The sequence below is a fragment of the Muscardinus avellanarius genome (genome assembly GCF_963383645.1).
Source record: "Muscardinus avellanarius genome assembly, chromosome: 10".
In the NCBI taxonomy this organism is placed as follows: domain Eukaryota; kingdom Metazoa; phylum Chordata; class Mammalia; order Rodentia; family Gliridae; genus Muscardinus; species Muscardinus avellanarius.
Genome location: NC_137796.1, coordinates 81,065,657 through 81,084,171, shown reverse-complemented (window position 1 = coordinate 81,084,171; position 18,515 = coordinate 81,065,657). Strand labels below are relative to the sequence as shown.

The following is an 18,515-nucleotide window of genomic DNA, read 5'->3' as shown; positions in this document are numbered from 1 at the left end:
GAGGGTCGTGGGGCTGCGTAAGCGAGGGTCGATCACTAGACTGCTGTTCCACTGGCCTCTAGTCTCTTCTTTCTCCAGTGTCCCACTGGCCTGTTTTCTGTGATTTTGTAGTGACTCTCATCTTGAGATTTGGTAATCTTAAGTCTTCCAGCTTTCTTATTTTGATTCTCTTGCCTCCCTCCTCCCTTAAAATTTCCATATGAATTTTATGGTCAGGCTGTCAGTGACCACCCAAATCAAACCAGCTTCTAAAAAAGAAAAGCAAAGCACCTGCTGGGGTTTTAGTTGGGACTGTATTGAATCTATAAATGAATTTGAGGATCGAGTTACCATCCCACAATAATGAACCTTCTCTTTCATGAACATCTCTTAATCTCCCGGGAGCTCTTTTTGAACTGTCTGCAGTAGCAATTAAAGGCTTGTTAAAAAGGAGCCTTCAGGAGCAGAGAATTATCTCAGTAATGATAATAATAAATAACTATGACATTGGCTTAGCTCACAGCTCAGGTGAGGAAGCTCAGGGGAATGCTGGTGTCCACAGGAGCCCTTGGCCCCCAGGGCCTCCTCGGAGCCAGGGAGAGGAGTTGTCTGCAGAGGTGGCATCCTCTTCCATCCTCCCTCCAGTGTACCTGCCCCACCTTGGCTCAGGGCTGCCAGGGAGGGAAGAGCTGTTGAATTAACAAACACTAAATCCATGTGCCTCCAGGGCAGACTATGGCCCACTGGCTGGAGTCAGTTTACACAGGATTTTTTTTTTTTTAAGTTATTTTCATTAGAACTTTAAAAAGTCTGGCACTGTCACATAAATATCCAGTCAGACAGTTTCTCTTGAGAAGAAAAAAAAAAAATCAGAGTACCTGGCCACCCTGGACACAGGGTGATGGCCGCCAGTGGTGGCCAGAGCTGAGCCATGGTCCATCTGGAGAGGGCTCATGCTCTGGGTCAGGCCCACCTCACCGCCAGCCCAGGCTGCTGTGCTCACATCTCTGCCCCACTTCTGGCACCAGAGAAAAAGAAAAGAAAATAATATTTTTCTTAAAAAAAACTTTATTTTAGAACATTTCAAACATTTAAATATAGAGCACAGGAGAACAAACCCATATGACCCCATCACCTAGTTTTAACAAAAACCCACCCGTAATCTAGCTTCTGCCCCCGCCCACCACTCCGGATTATTTTTAAACATTCCCCAGAAATCCTATTTTACCTGAAAATATTTATCCTCTAAAATGTAAGGATTCCTCCCGTAAACATCCCGCAGTGCCTTCACACACCCGGAGGTCAGCGCGCCCTCCTCTTCCTTGGAGCCCCAGTTGGCCTCCTGATTGGCTGATCATGGTTTTGTTTTTAACAGTTTAATTTATTTAAATTCAGTATCTAACCAGGACTTATGTACTGTAATAATGAATAAATCTAATGAGTTCTTTCTCTTCGGGGGATGAGGTATACTAAGGTATAATTTGTGCATGGTAAAGTCCCACCCCCCTTCTTTGGTGGTTCTGAGGATGGAACCCAAGGGTATTCTACCTCTGAGCCACACCTCTGGCCCTATTTATTTTTATTTTTTATTTTAAAATAGGGCCTCACTACATTGCTGAGGCTGGCTACACACCCGAGAGCCTCCCATCTCAGCCTCCAAAATGCCAGAATTACAAGTGTGTGCCATCATACCCAGCCGCCCCCCTTTTGTGTATGTATTACTAGAGACTAAACCAGGGACATTCTACCTCTGAGCTATACCCCCAGCCCTATTTTATATTTTATTTTGAAAGAGTCTCACTAAGTTGCTGAGGCAGGCCTCAAACTTATAATCCTTTTGTCTTAGCCTCCCAAGCACTGGGATTACAATTGTGTGCCACCATGCCTGGCTAAAATCTCCCCTTTTTATTGTACAGTTGAATGAGTCTTGACAGATGTATGCTGTTGCATACATAATTAAGATATAGATGTCATAATTAAGATATAGAACATTCTATCACCCCAGAGTTCCCCAGTGTCCTTTTACAACCAGTTTTCTCCCCTCCCCTCCCACCCTAACCTCTGGCAACCACTGATCTTATTTGGCCTTTCCCAAGATGTCGCATGAATGGATCCCTGTGGCCACAGCCGCCTGTGTCTGGCAGCTCTGCCCTAACGCCGCCTTGGGTCCCTGTTACTTCATCGGCTTCCCCTCCGGCCCCCGCTTCCTTGCAGTTTTCATGTGGTAGAAACCACATCGGTTTCATAGTTTCCCACAGTCTGGACGGTGCTGATTGCGTCCCACTGGGGTGTTTTGAAAAGCCGCAAAAGAGCTCATTTGCCTGAGTGACCTTGATTTGGGGCCGGCTCTGGACAGAAAGCCCAGGAAGGCAGAAGCCAAGGCTGCCGCTATCTCCTGATGGAGAGTGAGCTGGAGGTCTTTGCGCTCCCAGGTCAGGGTCACTTTTTCTAATAGAGAGGTCCTTGCACCACAGAACAGGAAAGTAGATGAATTTTACAGAGAGAAAAGCACCGAGGATGTAGGGTGCCTGGAGCCTCCACCTTTAGGGAAGAGGCTAGAAATGGACCTCTATGAGCACAGGCGTGGCTCTGCAGCTGTGCCAGGCTGCTGCCGGGGACCTCGCCTGCCTCCCCTGGTCCCTGGCGAGATGGTGGGGTGCAGGTGCTGCTATGGAGGCTGGGGCCTGGAACTCAGGATATGCCTGTCGGAACAGCAACGCAGAGCGAGCTGCTGCCTCCCCACCTCACTGGGTGCAGCTTGTAGTTCTGTCTCCATGTGCCAGGTGTGAAGGGCATGGGCGCTAACGCGAGTGACCTCTGTGCCCTGTGCATTTGGGAGAGAAGAGGGTGGTGGTCACCAGGTGTGCACCCACTGAGGGTGTCAGGACAAGGGGGGACTCCCAGGAGGAGGCTGGGAGGCGGGAGGAACCTGGGGAAGGGCTTCATGTGCACAAGCTGAGACGAGGACAGGCGGGCCTGCCCTGGGAAAGGCGTGTCTGGGTAGAATCTGGGACTAAGTCACCATGGTAGTCAGCATCAGGGATGACAGCAGAGAGGAGATTGGGGTCAGATCTTAGAGCACCTTCCTCGGGCTGTGGCTTTTTTCCAGTCTCATTGAGGTAGAGTTGGCAGATACAACTTATATAAAGTGCTCAATGTAAGCCAGGCGTGGTGGCGCACGCTGGTAATCCCAGCTCTTGGGAGGCTGAGACAGGAGGGTTGCACAGGTTCGAAGCCAGCCTCAGCTACTTAGTGAGGCTCTCAGCAACTTAGTGAGACCCTGTTTCCAAATAAAGTATAAAATAGGTCTGGGAGGATAGCCCAGAGGTAGAAAGCCCCTGGGTTCCACCCTAGTACCACCAAAAAAAAATAAATAAATAAGTAAAGTGCTCAGTGTGAAGCTTCAGTCTGTGCATCTGACACAAACAAGAAGCTAGTGGGTCCTGGGAGCGGTGCCCTCAGAGTCAGGCTGGAGGTCCAGAAACTAGAAGATGGGCCTTGACCCATCCTGTAGAACGTGGCCTAGCGGTGCTGCCAAGCATCCTGCAGTCCAGCTGGAGAGCAGGAGAAGGCCTCAGTGGATCAGGGCAAGGACTCAGGGCTCTCCACGGCGTGATTCCCCAGCCTGAGGGGGTGTCACCGTCCCTGGTGCACCTTCAAGCACGTTCAGGGCGGCTGCGTAGCCCACCAAAGCTGAGAGCTAACAAGTGAGGCAGGAGCTCCAGCCCAGGACTGCCCGCTCCACTCCAGCCCCTCCTTCCCTCCATGCTCCCCTCCCCATGTGCGTGCGTGCGTGCGTGCGTGCGTGCGTGCGTGTGTCTTTTGGTCCTGGGGACTGAACTCGAGGGCATTCTTTTTTATTTTTATTTATTTATATTTTTGTGGTCCTGGGGGTGAAACCCAAGGGCATTCTACCCCTCTGAGCGCCACCCCTGGCCCCATTTTTTTTTTACTTTTTACTTTGAAACAGGGTCTCACTAAGTTGCAGAGGGCCTCACTAAGCTGAGTCTGGCCACGAACCTGCGATCACCCTATCTCAGCCTCCCAAGTACTGGGATTACAAGCATGCGCCACCATGCCTGGCTTCATTATTTATTTTGAAACAGGGCTCACCAAGTTGCTGAGTCTGGCTATTTTGCTGAGGCTGTCCTCAAACCTGTGATCCTCCTATCTCAGCCTCCCAAGTACTGAGACCACGGGTGTGCACGGCCATGCCTGGCTTTCCTTTTCTTTTCCCCTCCAATTGCTCACAGTTCAGGGCCACTTGTGACAAGATCCCTGCATCCTGCGGTCAGCAGATATAGCCCTTTCCCTGTCGCTGATGGGCAGTTCCTTTGACCTTAATCTCTCTTCTGTTCTAGAAAATAGCGATGGCTGTTTCTGCCTGGCACCTGCCTAGAGGGGTCGGGTCTCAGGAAGGTTTTGGGGACCCCCGTGCTGGTAGGCCAGGCCACCTGGGCCTGGGCAGTTTTCTGGGCTGTAGGGACTTGCTCACAGAGTCTCGATTTGCATGCTCATAGATACTTGTGAAAGGACACAGAAGGGGGTCCGTGAGGCCACTGCAGCCACTGGAGCCCCCAGTGCCCTGAATCACAAGGTCTAGGGTCCCCAGGAAGGCACGGTGTGAGGTGTGGTCTTGGAACACGCTCTGAGTGCCCAGGGACCTCCTCCCCGCTTGTGCCTGGGCAGCACTGGGTGGGCAGTGCAGGGGAAGCAGCCTGAGCCCTGGGTGCTGAGGATGTTCACCAGTCTAGAGCTGGGCCCCTGAGTCACCCTCAGCCTGCCGCTCTTGGCTGTCACACAGGGACAAACCCTCCTCCACGTTCTGGGGTGATAAGGGTTAAATAAGTAAACAGGAAGCTCCTGAATAATAACTGGCACGCAGAAGGCGCTCAACAAGTATTAGCTGCCTTTCTCTTCTTGTGTTTGAGCTGGGGCCTCTCACACCTGCTCCAGCCTTCTACCTGCCCGAGGCCAGCTTCCTCCCAAAGCAGCTGCCCCTGTCTCTAGAGAACAGCTGGTTTTATTTAAGCTCTGGTAAGGCACATTTTATTTTACTGTTACCCTGCACCCCGAGGCTCTGAGAGAGATCTGCAGCCATTTTTCTGTGAGAGTGGAGAGGCCAGCTTTCCATCCTGCCACTGCCGATCTGCCCACCTCTGCTGCCTTTGTTTCAGGGCCTCTGCTCTCGTCCTCTCCCACCTCTAGCCCCTGTTACCCGCAGGCTTGGAGAATTTGGTTGCCAGACACCCGGCTCCCTTGCAGAGACCCCGCTCAAAAGCTGCTTCCCGGGGGAGGGGGAAGTCCCAGTAGAAATCAGTTCCGCTGCGCAGAAAATTAAATTTGAGTTGCAGTTTTCAGAAGCCCCTCTCCACATTGCTGAGACAGGAACAAAACAGGTCCCACTGGGGCATCCCATTTCATCTGAGCGACAGTGCTCCTCCTCCCTCCCTCTCGTCTTGCCCACTTGGTGGCCTGCAGCTAACTTTTGAAGCCTGAATCTTGAGCGACTTCTGCTCCCAATTTAGGGGTGGAGAGTCCTAATTGGAACCTTTCGTGCTCTGCTCTGGAGCCGTGTCGTGTCTGGGCTCTGCGCCTGGGCCAGCTCGGGCTTTCTGATGGGCGGTGCCTGGGTACCAGGGAGGGCTCCTTAGGACAGCACCTCGCCGCTGGCCATCCCTGCTGCGCATTGCAGGAGGGCAAGGTGTTTCCTTCAGCACACGGGATGCTCCCGGTGACCCAGGTGTTTAGGCTCCACAGTTCCTTTGTGGGGTGCAGATGGGGATCAGATCTAATCTACTTCCCCAGACACCCTGGCAGCTTCCTTTTTGGTGCTGCAGCCCTGCCATAGCAACCTGCAGCCAGCGGCTCTGGCTGGGGCTGGAAGAGCTTTGTTCAGCCGAAAGGACTTCTTCTTCTTTTTTTTTTTTTCCTTAAAGTGGGAAAGGGGGAGGGTGTGGAGAGAAGGGCTCTGATATAAACAGTTACCAAGGAGACCGAGTCGGGGTTGGAAAGGTTTTCTCCTTCCCTCGGTCCATACAGAAAGGGAGGGGGTGTGCACCCCAGCCGCATGGGATCACGGGAAGCTTCAGTCTCCTGATCCCTCCCTGCTGGAACTACCAGATGTTGCGGAGTTCTCAAGCTCGTGGGGACGGAGGCAGGCAGGCGCCCGAGGAGATTCCAAGTGGACTTTGGGGTGTCCAGAGGCACTTGCCAGGGTTCCCTGGCCCAAGTTGCCTGCCCTACCACACTGAGAATGGACAGAACCGAACTTCCTGTCTGCTGGCTCCCTGCCAGTTTCCAGCAGAGAACTGTGACATACCTTTTTCCTTAAGTGCTGGAGTTGGGAGCACGAAGCCATGGGGTGCACGTACTCATCTCCGCGGGACGAGCCCACCCTGAGAAGGTCAGTTCCGATCCCTAGCTCAGACTGTGTGGATGTCCCTTGAGCAGGGGGACACCTGGCATCCATCCACATGAGGTTAGGAACTTGTTCTAGGACAGGGACCCCCTCGAGGCACAAGCACTGCTGTGGAGAGTTGGCCGGCAGCATCCCGCCTTCGCGGGGCTGTCTCCCCAGAGTCTCTGGGCACTGCCGGCCCCTCCGGTCTTGTGTTCTCAGGCTGCGTTTTCCTGCTTCCCTAGGGCTGAGAGCTAGGAAGGCCTGTTCGCCTCCTCCTCGCCTGTGAAGGACCAGGGTCTAGGGAAAAGCTAGGTCAGGGCACCCTGGGGCGTGGACCCTCAGCTAAGCCCCAGGCAGGACGGTTCTCCGGCAGGGACGTACAGGACATACTCTCTGGCACAGCACCCCCCTCGGGCTCTTCTTGCTGCCTCTTTCCCTGGGACTGCTGCCCATGCTGGATCTCTGCAGTGGCTTAGAGCAGGGATGGGGAGGAGAGTTCTTTCTGTCCCTTGGGGCTGCAACTGATAAAGGGATAAGCGCTGAGCCTTAGATGTGCCCACGCTTCTTGGGAGAACTTTGCCATGGCCAAGGAGGGCTCGCATATCCTCTCTGCCCTCTGACATCTCCAGCCAGACATCCCCAGGGGCCCCACCTTGCAGTGGCCAGAGCCATTCAACCCGGCGTTCAGGCCTATTCCACCCTGAGGCCTCCTCCAGGCAGCCCTCACCTGGGCCACTTGGCCTGGGCCCCATGGCATTCTCTCTTGGGAGCCATTTTCTGTCCTCGAGAATAGAGCCCTGCTCTTTGCTATTTCTCAGTCAGTGAGCACCTGCTCCTATGTGCCCTGTGGCACGAGACATCTGATCATCCACAGACAGTGTATGCCACCTGTGCATCTGGGTGTCCTTGAGATCACAGACTGACCCAAGCAGCCGCCTGCTTCTCGAGCATCCATGTCCCTTGAGCACTAAGTCCCAGGGCACAGAAGGGGCTGCAAAACCAAAGAGCATGCTCAGTGAGGGGAGTCGGAGGCTCTAGAGGGGCAGGGCTTATCTGTCACACGCCTGCTTGGTGGCAGGACCAGGATGGCCCCTAACAGGTGGCTCCTCTTTCCTGTGATCCTCCTTGGAGCCCTCTTCCTGCAGCCAGGGCTCGGGCCCTTGGAAGACACTGGAGGCACATTCTAGTCTGTCCTCCAGCGCCTCACCTCCAGACAGGCCTGAACTGCCTGTGGAGGGATGAAGAGCTCAGTGCTCCGGGGCACTGGGATGGCCTCTGGTCCCTTTCCTCAGCAAAGCTAAAGATCTAGCTTGTTGGTGACCTGGCTTCTATGGAAGCTTCTGTTCTTTGAGAAGAGCTGGTGCCAGCCCCTCACAAAGGAGGCGGGCAGTAAGAAGTGCCTTCCCCCTCCACCTTTCCCACCAGATGCTGGGCAGAAGACTCAGGAGCACCAGGAGGCCCTGGGAACGCGCTGAGAACACCTTCCCAGGACACAGCAGCTCGTGCCCTGCAAAGCCACTGGGCACTCTGCATAATTTGGTCGGTCATACCAGGATCTTTTTGGCCCTGTGCTCTGCTTTGGACATTCGAGTTGCCCTTACCCCCCCCCCTTTTTTTTTGGATTTTAACAAGTATTTAACCTTTATGAATAAAGAAATGTCATATTGTAGACAGCATAGGACTCTATGCAATAAAACATGGTGTACCAATTAGAAAAAAAAGTTACGAGACAATAAGCTAAGTGCAATTAGTGAGTCACAACAAGTAAAAAATCAAATGCTCTCCCTAACATGTTGAAGCTAGGTAGAAAATGGGTCATAGGAGGAACTATAAACGAGAAAGGAGAAACCATAGATAAACAAATAAGGCAACCTAACTGAGGCAGAGGGGAGTGGGTAATTACGAGAGTAATTCCCTAATATTCATGATGTACATTCACAAACATATCAAAGTCAATCTAAGCCAATGAGAAGGATGAGGGAGGAGAAAATGCGGTGGGAATTGGGGAAGGGCTAAATGAGTGATGTGTGCACGTATGCCTCTAACATCCTGTACTCCATTAAGATATATGACTACCATACACCAATAAAAAATGAAAAAAAGATTTTTTGCAGTTGTATAACACAATTATGCTAAAATATTTATCTTTTATCTGAAATTAAAATTTAAAAAAGATGTGCAATATCAAATTGAACATCTATTCATAACAACAGGGCTAAATGAATTACAGGATGTTTGTTCTCTATATATTGCTCACAGAACAAAATCTACATCATTACATTTTTAAAGAGATGCAATAATTAGAATCTTTCAAATTCAAGTTATAAACCATTGGAATATAAGATAAAAGAGTCAACCAACAGATTGAAAATAAATTTCATCCCAGATAAAAGCTGTAGTAGTTAACATGCCTTAATACGAGAGCCAAATAGTCCTGCTGAGTCCTCAGCCTTCCTGTCTAGCCTGGAGTATTGATTATTTAAACAAGCATTAGAATCCCTGCATTCATTCCCCCAGATTGCTATCTCCTTATGATATGGTTGCAGAGAGAATAGAAAGATTTGCAATTTCTTACATTCATGATATTTGACATGGAAACAGTGATTATTGGTTCAGCAAGGTAATCCACCTCTGTGGAGAAAAGAACAAAGTAATTCAAGAAATTGACAATGTTTAAAGAAAAACAACTACTGATGGAAGCCTTAGGTGTAGCTATTGCAAGAGCTAAAAATAACTAAAAAATGTTCTGCAATTATATTAAGTTTTACACAAATCTTATCTATTTTATCTTCATTCGGGACATAGTACTAAGAAGCTACTCACCTATTTGCCCCCAAATTTTTACTTTAAACTTATTCGCATGTATTATCAAAATTATGGAGACCTCAGGACCCTTACCCCCTTTTGTAAGTGACAAAATGTTTTGTGGTTTTTTTTTTTTTTTTTTTTTTTTTGGAGGTCCTGGGAATTGAACTCAGAGGTATTCTACCTCTGGGCTACATCCTCAGCCTTATTTTTTATTCTTTATTTTGAAACAAGGTCTCACTGAGTTGCGGAAGGCCTCACTAAGTGGTTGAGGCTGGCTGTGAACCTGCGATCTCCTGTCTCAGTCTCTCAAGTACTGGGATTACAAGCATGCATCACCACGCCTGGCTTAAAATGCATTTTTAGTTATAAAAATGTCAACACAAACATTAGGAGAATGAAGGAAATGTTCACTCCCGTGTCCTAAGCCTCAGATATTTTCTCTACATGCTGGCACATTCTCATTATGCCCTTTCCCCCTAAATAATTAGTGTGTGTCCAGTGCCTAAGGGCCCAGTTCTTATTTTCCTCCTGTCAGTTGTGCATTATGCCGCGGAGGCTTTGAGTGTGAGGGGAGAGGTGTTCAGTGTCTGGGTGGCACGCCTTTCGCTTGGGTGTTGCCTGGCTCTACGCTGTTGTTTTAAATTTCCACCAGTGTTTCCGCCAGCACATCTGTACACAGTGGCCTGGCCATGGTTGAGACACAGAAAGAAGGGCCCCGTGTAAATGAGCTTTCCAACAGCTAGAGCTCTAGACAGCTTCTGGGGAGGCCTGATGAGACTGGGATGGAGGGGTACCCCTCCTAGAGGTCCTCCCCCACCCCCACTTGCCAGGGAGGATTTTTCTGTTGGATTATTTATCTTTTTCTGGTTGGTACAGATTTCTTATATTCTCTTTCCACATCTTTTGTCAGATACATGTACACTGCATATACATTTTCCCATACTCTAGGTTGCCTTTCATTTCCTAACGGCCCCACTTGAGCCCCAGCCCACCCAGACACAGCCCCTGGGGGCCCCTGCACACCTCATGAAGTGATCCATCCATGGCCTACCCATGTTTCATGGCCCTTTGTCCTACATCCTGGCTCTGGTCCAGCAGGTGGCCAGGTCAACTCACAGCTGCCGCGCCTTTTCCTGTGTAATAGTGACCGCCCAGTGAGGGCATGTCACCATGCCCCGCCATGTGCCTGCACAGCGCCATCCTTGCAGAGGCCTCTGACGCAGGGATTTACTGCTCCCGCTTGCCCGTTGAGGAGCAGTGAAAGCCCGGTTCTATTGTGCTGGGCTGGGCAACTCCAGAGCCGGCTCATCCCCTCCCGCCCTGCCTTAGCGCCTCGGTAGTGGGAGTGAGGGTTTTAAGTGCAGCTCTAGAAAGGTGCGTCTGTGCTTCCTCACTGTGCAGACTGAATTGCCACGTGAACAGGCGGCGACCTCACCACCCAGGTGAGCAAGCCAATCGCTGCTGCGCCCCCGCGCCCTCCTGTCTCCTCCTCGGTTTTCTTTTATCTCACGTGACAGAATCACGGAGGAGGGACCGTTTTCATCTCACTTCCCTCGTTCAACGTCATGTTGGTGATTCCTTCATATTAGCGTGTCGTGAGAGATCACTGTTTTTCACTGCGGCAGAGCAGGAGCATAGTCTACGGTGCGAAGACACCACAGTAGGCTTTTTCTGCGATGGGCCCAGGGGCTGTTTCCTCGGTAGCGTGTGTGCAGATAAGTCTGCACTTTCTTGCACGCGTCTCTTGGTGCACAGGTGTGAACTCATCCCCTCAGGTGCTCATTCAGGAGGGAGTTTCAGGGGTGTAAGGGCCTGTAGTTGAGGGTCCAGCCGAGCAGGGATGTTCCAGCTCAGCTTTGCCATACTACAGGTGCACTCAGAGGGTGCGGGGCTCCTGTGTGCTCCGTGCCATCGCCGAGCTTCGCTGTCCCAGTGGGCATATGGTGTGCCATCGCCATCTTGAGTTCCCTTTCCCTGGGAACTAAAATTGAGCACCTTCCCATATGTCTTTGGCCATTTAGAGAGTCTAAGAAATACCCGTTCACGTCTTGACAGTTTTTCTGTTTGTTTATCTTTTTCCTGATTGACTTGCAAAGATTTCTTATATTCTTTACCCACATATTTTGTCAGATGTTATGTACATCTGTGTGTGTGTGTGTGTGTGTGTGTGTGTGTGTGTGTCTGTCTGTCTGTCTGTCTGTGTGTATTATGTGTGTGGTACTGGGGATTGAACCCAGGGACATTCCACCTCTGAGTTACACCCCCAGCCCTTTTTATTTTGAGACAGGGGCTCACTAAGTTGCTTAGAGTCTCACTACATTGCTGAGGCTGTCCTCGCCCATGCTCAGCTGAGATATATGTATATTGCAAATACCTTCTCCCACGCTGTGGTGGCCTTTCAGTCCTCGATGGCATCACTGTAAATAGAAGCATCTGTATTTTAGTGTTCAGACTTGTCACTTGATTCAGAGTTATCTCACACATACTAAAGCCTTGCCAGGCAAGAAAGATATGTCTTACCTTTCTGTGTCAGGCCGGGGTTTTAGCCTTACTCATCTTGGGGTCTCTGGTGACATAGGGTCTTTGGGTCTCTGGCTGGTTAAGTTGGCCCTGCAGAGACAAGGGCAAAGGGGAGAGAAGGGACAGAAAATGGAGAGTGAGGGGCCAGCCATGGGGAGTGGAGAGTGGACTGAGGGCCGGGTTGGTCCCTGGCCTATACTGGGGCTGGTGTGCCAAGTGGTGGCCCGGAGGAGACCAACCCAGGTCAGGGCTTTGGAAAGTGCCGGGGACAGAGAGAAGAGGACAGCCGAACTTGGCCCACTAGGGGCTGAAAAGAGGAACTTAGGAAGCCCCGGGAGCTGGAGGGTAGAGCAGGGGCTGCTGGTGAGAGGTGGAGCCAGCGGAGGGGAAGCAGTGGCAAGGACTGTCACAGAGAGTGAGGCGTGTAAATCAGAACACTGAGCATGGTTGGTGGAGGGGCGTGTGGGCAAGGCTGCCAGTGCACCCTGGGGGCCTTTGTACTCTAACCTGTGGGTCATTGAAGGTTTTACAGTACAGCGGGGCAGGGGCATGTTCGAAACTGTATTTAGAAGACTCGTGGTGGCTGTGTGAGGCAGGGGCTGGGGAGGAGGAGGTTGAAGATAAAGGTAAGACCAGGGGAACTTTGGCTGTGAACAGGGAAGAAGGAAGACACAAGGGCCTTCACTCATCTTTGCGAGAGATGGGTTCCCATCTATCTCGGGCAGCAGTTCTTGGCTTTGCAAAGTATCCATGTCTAAGAAGCTTTAGACGGACTGTAGGGAAAATGAGGAGGCCAAGACATCCTGGGAACTCTGGCCTGCCCCCTCCAGCCCTGAGACTGGACCAGGGCCAGATGTGGGCTTAGTCACTGGGCAGTGGCATAGGAAGGCCCCCGACACACTGCCGCAGGACACCCGCATCCCGTGACACCTGCATCCCTTACCCACTGGGCCCTTCTGTTTTTCAGGACCTCCTCCGTCAAAGAGAGCAGCTTTGTGGAAAAGATGAAGAAAACGGTGAGTCTCCTGCTTTGCTCTTTGCAGTGAGGCTCGGCCGCGCCGGGCAAGGTGGGGGAAGCCGGCGGAGAGCCAGGCATGCCCACTCGTGTGCACTCTCGAGGAACCAGAGCCCAGAGGCCACTTGCTCCTGCTGGGATGGTTTGCCCCCCTCCCAAATGTTTATTTCTTAAGCAAACTAAAGAATAAGAATAGATCCTCCCTTTTGATCAAATATTGGGCTAAAATTATATCTTGGTGTAGTTCTGATTCGCATTTTTCTTATGAATGAAGTTAGACTTATTCATATGCTTATTATTATTTTTTGCTACTGGGGATGGAACCCAGGGGCATTCTACCTCCGAGCGACACTCCCAGCCTATTTTTTATTCTTTATTTGGAAACAGGGTCTCACTGAGTTGCAAAGGCTTCTCTAAGTTGCTGAGCCTGGCTTCAAACCTGTATGATCCTCCTGTCTCAGCCTCCCAAATGCTGGGATTACAAGCATGCGCCACCACGCCCGGCAGACCTATTATATTTTTAATTTTGAAACAGGTTTTTGCTAAGTTGCTAAGGGTCTTGCTAAATTGCTGAGGCTGACCTCTAACCTGAGATCCTTGTGTCTCAGCCTCCCAGTTACTGAGATTACAGGTGTACACCACTGCACCACTGACTTTAATATATTTAGATGGCATTTTTCCTCTTTTTATAGATTCTCTAATCTTTTGTCCATTTTTTTCCTATTGAGATGATCTTTCCTGAGGAAATTCTTAAAATTATTAGGAAGACTAACTCCTTGTCTGTGATATAAGTTGAAAATACCTTATCTGTTAATAGTTTGTCTTTTGACTTGGCTCATCACATATTTGTTATCAAGTACAAGTGATTGAATTTTATTATTATTTATTTTTATGATTTTTTTTGGTGCTGGGAATTGAACTTGTTTATTCTACTTCTGAGCTACATCCCAGCCTATTTTATTTTTTATTTTGAAACAGGGCCTTACTAAGTTGTTGAGAGCCTCACTAAATGCTGAGGCTAGCCTCGAGTCTTCCTATCCAGCCTCTCAGTACTGGGATTATGGGCATGTGTTACCACACCCAGCTCTGTGTCATAATTTTCTTATTTAAACAAGAAGTTTATTTAAAGAAGAAGACGCTTGACTTGGAGGGAAAACTATCTAGGATTCTTTAATTTACCCCTACTTCGAGACAGATTGCCCTGCATGTTACAGCTACATACAAAAAAGTTATAAAATTGTCCTTGGTTTTACAATAATAAATGAAAAACATTAAAATTCTCCAGTCAAACAAGGTATACAAGGATTTTTGTGTTTTCTTGTCGTCGTTAAAACAATCAGAGTAAAATAACTTACAGGAATGTAAAGATAAGAGCTGAATGAGCATGCCACTATTGGAGAAAGGAGAGATTTTCATAGAACCAGTATTTTCCCCCATCCCATCACCATTTTTTTTCCTTTTTTTTCTTTTTGTTTTTTTCTTTTTGTTTATTTTTTTTTCCCATCACCATTTGATGTCGATCAAAACATAGCATTGCAGGGCGTGGTGGTGCAGGCTTGTAATCCCCGTGCTCGGGAGGCTGAGACAGGAGGATCGTACAGGTTCGAAGCCAGCCTCAGCTACTCAGTGAGGCTCTCAGCAACTTAGTGAGACCCTGTTTCCAAATAAAATGTAAATTAGGTCTGGGAGTATAGCCCAGAGGTAGAAAGCCTCTGGGTTCCACCCCCAGTACCACACACACACACACACAAAAAAAAAACCCATATCATTAGCCATTTAGTTTTTTAAAAAAGCAATATGCTTGTGCACATACACCAGTTTCTTTATGTACAATAAAGGAATGGGGAAGGAAAACAATGAAAGAATAAATGAGAAAACTACACGGTAGTAGTCAGGATGTGGTGGAACCAAATTGCAGTTTTCTAATTGAGAATGTATTCTTGGTCTGTAAGAACAGAGTTCTGGAGTAAAGTAGCAGGCGTCTTTATTTATTAATTTATTTATAGTTTTTAATTTTTATTGGTGCAGTATATTCATACATCATATTGGGGTAAAAAACCTGTTACACATCACCGATTGAACCCCTACCCAATTCCCATCCCTCCTTCCCTTGCTTGGCTTAGTGGTTGGCTTCGATATGTTGAAGTACATTGTGTGTTTTAGAGAGTTTCCTTCTTCCCCCCTCCCATCCCCTCCTTTGGGTTGTCTTGTTTACTCCCCTATAGGATTTCCTTTTTCATCTAGAGTTCCTCCTATGACCCGTTTTCACATATTAGGGAAAGCATCTGATTTCTTATTTTTTGTGACTGACTAATCTCACTTAGCATAATGTCCTCCAGTTCCAGCCATTTCCCTGAAAATGAGAGCAGGTGTCTTTAGCAGACACCTCCTGTGTGCTGCTGGAACACATCAGTTGCATCTTCATCCTCCATTTCCAGCTGTGCAGGTGTCTGTTTCATTGATGGGCCGCCCATCCAATCGGAATCTGATCTGCCTCATTGACAAACCCTGTGGTTCACACCAGGCTCTCATTAGTTCACTGAGTGGTGGATGCCTCTTAATCTTAAACTGCACCACAGAACCATCCTGCCCCGCCACTTTCAAATTAACATGCTCGTTGTTCTGAGTCTTGACTCCTTCCTTGGGCTTTTCGTCAGCCATGGTGACCACCAGAGTCTCCTCAGCTGCCACTTTACAAATGGGTGCCAGGTCTGCACCGAACGAGCGCACAGGCAGCACCCGGAGCGGCCTCTGCGTCGTAATTTGAAAGACCTTCCCTTCTCTAAAGAGAGAAAGATGTTTTTCCTTGTTTTCTTCTAGTACTTCTATGGTTCCATTTTTTCATATTTCAAATTTGGCATATTGGGAATTTATCCTGGTATAAGCATCAGGTAGGGATCCAGTCTACTTTTTTATACCGCTGTCTAAATACATGTAATAGAGTTCCTCTTTCCCCCACTGGTTTGAAATACCGTGTCCATCTTATACTTAGTTCCCATAAGTGTTTAGGTCTATTTCCATATTTCCCTGTTTTGGTCTAGCTGTCTGCATGCAGCAGCACATAGTTTTAATTGAAATTTTAGACATTTTTGGATATTTAGTAGTGCTAGGCCCTGCCCCTATTGCTCTTGTTTTTTTAGAGTTTTCCTAGGTAGTTTCATAGATGCTTATTTATTTGGGGTAATAGCTTGAGATATAGTTTATATGTTGAACAGTTTACTCATTTTAAAGTTTATATACTTACTGTTTTTTAATACAGTCACAGAGTTTTCAGTGCTAGGGGTCAGACCCAGACCTTGTATGTGCTGGGCAAGCGCTCTGCACGCGCTGTCCCCTCCCAGCCCAGCCCTCCATAGCCTCAGGCTCCATTTTTGTGGTTTCAACTAATCACACATTGAAAATATTTGGAAGAAAGGAATCTGAACATGTACATACCTTTTTCTTGTTATTAGTCCTTAAACAATATAGTACAAGAGCTATTTAAATGGCATTTACATTTTATTCACTATAAGTAATGTAGAGATGGTTTAAAGAACACAGGAGGATGTGTGTCAGTTCTATGAAAATAACTACACCATTATATAAAAAAGAACTTGAAGCCAGGTATGGTTGCACACATCTGCAATTCTAGTACTAGTACTGAGACAGGAGGATCGCAGGCTTGAAGACAGCCTCAGCCACTTAGACCCTGTTTCAAAATAAAATAGGACTGGAAGTAAATATAGCTCAGAGGAAGAATGCCTCAGGGTTCAACCTTCAGTACCAAAACAACAAAAACTTAGCCAAGTATGATGGCACCACTTGTAATCCCAGTATTTGTAGGCTGAGACAAGAGGATCACAGGTTTGAGGCCAGCCTCTGCTACTTAGTGAGGCCCTCCACAACGTAGTGAGACCCTGTTTCAAAATAAAGAATAAAAAGCCAGGCGTGGTGGCTCACGCTTGTAATCCCAGCATTCAGGAGGCTGAGACCGGAGGATCGTGGTTTGCGGACAGCCTCAACTACTTAGTGAGGCCCTCTGCAACTCAGTGAGACCCAGTTTCAAAATAAAGAATAAAAAATAGGGCAGGGATTGTAGCTTGGAGGTCGAATGCCCCTGGGTCCCATCCCCAGACCGGCAAAAAAAAATAAATAAATAAAAATAAAAAATAGGGCTGGGGGTGTAGCTCGGAGGTCGAATGCCCCTGGGTTCAATTCCCAGTACCACAAAAAACAACAGCAACAGCAGCTTGAACACTAGTAGATTGTGGCGTCCTGTGTGTGGGTGAGGTCCTGGAGCCCCAGTCTACAGGTACTGAGGGATTCACACACACACACATACACACATACACACACACACACACACACACACACACACACACACACACATACACACACTTGTACACGCACACGTAAAGCCAAACTGGATTATAAATACTTTGGGTTATTTTTTTTTTGGAGGTACCAGGGATTGAACTCAGGAGTATTCTACTCAGAGCCATACTCCTAGACCTAATTTTTATATTTTATTTTGAAACAGTGTCTTGTTAAGTTATTGCACGCAAACCTCAAACCTGCAGTTCCCCTGCAAGCCTCCCAAGTACTGGGATTACAGGCATGTGCCAACCATGCCCTGACACTTTTTTTTTTTTTTACTTAATATTAAGGGTTTTTTTTTTTACTGTCATTAAGAAAGGATATCAGAAGTGTGATTGTGAACAGTGTGTGGTCACCTTGATGGCTGTGCAGAGCTGGGGTCCTTCCAATGACATCTGCCCTCTTCCACCACAGTGGCTGTGACAGTAAGATTCTAGCTTCAGAGCCTCTTGGACAGGCCATGGAGCCAGGAAAGAAAGAGGATGCCCTGGGGCCTGCCTGCCGGGCTGCCAGGATCCAGTCACCTGAGCTGGTGCCTGGGCCTCTCACTGACCTTGTGTGTCTGGCCTTCCCTAGGGGAGGAACATCATCGTGTTCTATGGCTCCCAGACGGGGACCGCAGAGGAGTTTGCCAACCGCCTATCCAAGGACGCCCACCGCTATGGCATGCGGGGCATGGCGGCAGACCCCGAGGAGTATGACCTGGTAAGCTCCCGCCAACTGCAGCCCAGCCCTGGCCCTTCCAGCAGTACCAGGGAATTTACCTCTGTATCATGGAGAGGCTGAAAGGACTATGAGCCACAAGGACAGACAGGAACAGGTGTTTCCTGTCAGTTGTTCCAGCAACCAAGTGCTGCCAGTTTTGAGGACCTTCCGGCTCCCAGTCCCAGGTCCAGCAAGGCCAGCGGTGCACGCGGGATCTGCTCCCAGCACTGCTCATGCTCAGCCTTCCAAGGCTCCACGCCGAGGGCTGCACAGTGCTGGGCAGGTGCACGTAGAAGAGACTCGGTCCTCCTCTCGACGACCGTCTTCCCTGTGTTGCTTCCCTTGGGCCACTACTGTACAGATCCCCACTGCTGGCCTCAGCACCCTACCACATCCCTGAGGGCGGTGGGGACAGGCCTGCCCCTGGCTGCCCACAAGGCTCGCCCATTCACTCTCCCGCCAGCTCCACCCACCTCATGTGATGGGAATATGCCAGCATCTGCTGCCTGATGCTGGGTTTGGGAGTGATGACGGCCAGGCCAGCAGCCCCAGATGAGGGAGTGGGCAGGGCAGGGCGGCTGGCCCTCAGGAGGGAGAGTGGCAGGGAGCAGGATGTTCTGGAAGAAGTCCCAGGAATGACCTTCCTGCTGTTCCTGCACGGGGTCATTGCCAATCATCGCAGGGCCAACTGAAGGGACATTCCTGCAGCCCCAGCGCCACGCAGGGTGG

General features: G+C 49.3%; 1 protein-coding gene and 1 pseudogene across 3 annotated transcripts in view; one reads left to right on the top strand and one right to left on the bottom strand.

Annotated features, from left to right (window-relative positions):
* The window catches only part of POR (cytochrome p450 oxidoreductase), a gene marked incomplete at both ends in the record, with an annotated part of 29,802 nt that overhangs the window by 5,795 nt on the left and 5,492 nt on the right, over positions 1 to 18,515 (top strand). For both annotated transcript variants that reach the window (XM_080702999.1, XM_080702998.1), the window contains 2 exons: positions 12,678 to 12,726; positions 17,658 to 17,786. In XM_080702999.1, the coding sequence (XP_080559125.1) occupies positions 12,678 to 12,726; positions 17,658 to 17,786 (178 nt within the window). The remainder of the gene's footprint in view (positions 1 to 12,677; positions 12,727 to 17,657; positions 17,787 to 18,515) is intronic.
* On the bottom strand, positions 15,101 to 15,386 carry LOC308267840 (small ubiquitin-related modifier 2-like; annotated as a pseudogene). The gene has a single exon. The product of its transcript is annotated as a small ubiquitin-related modifier 2-like (transcript).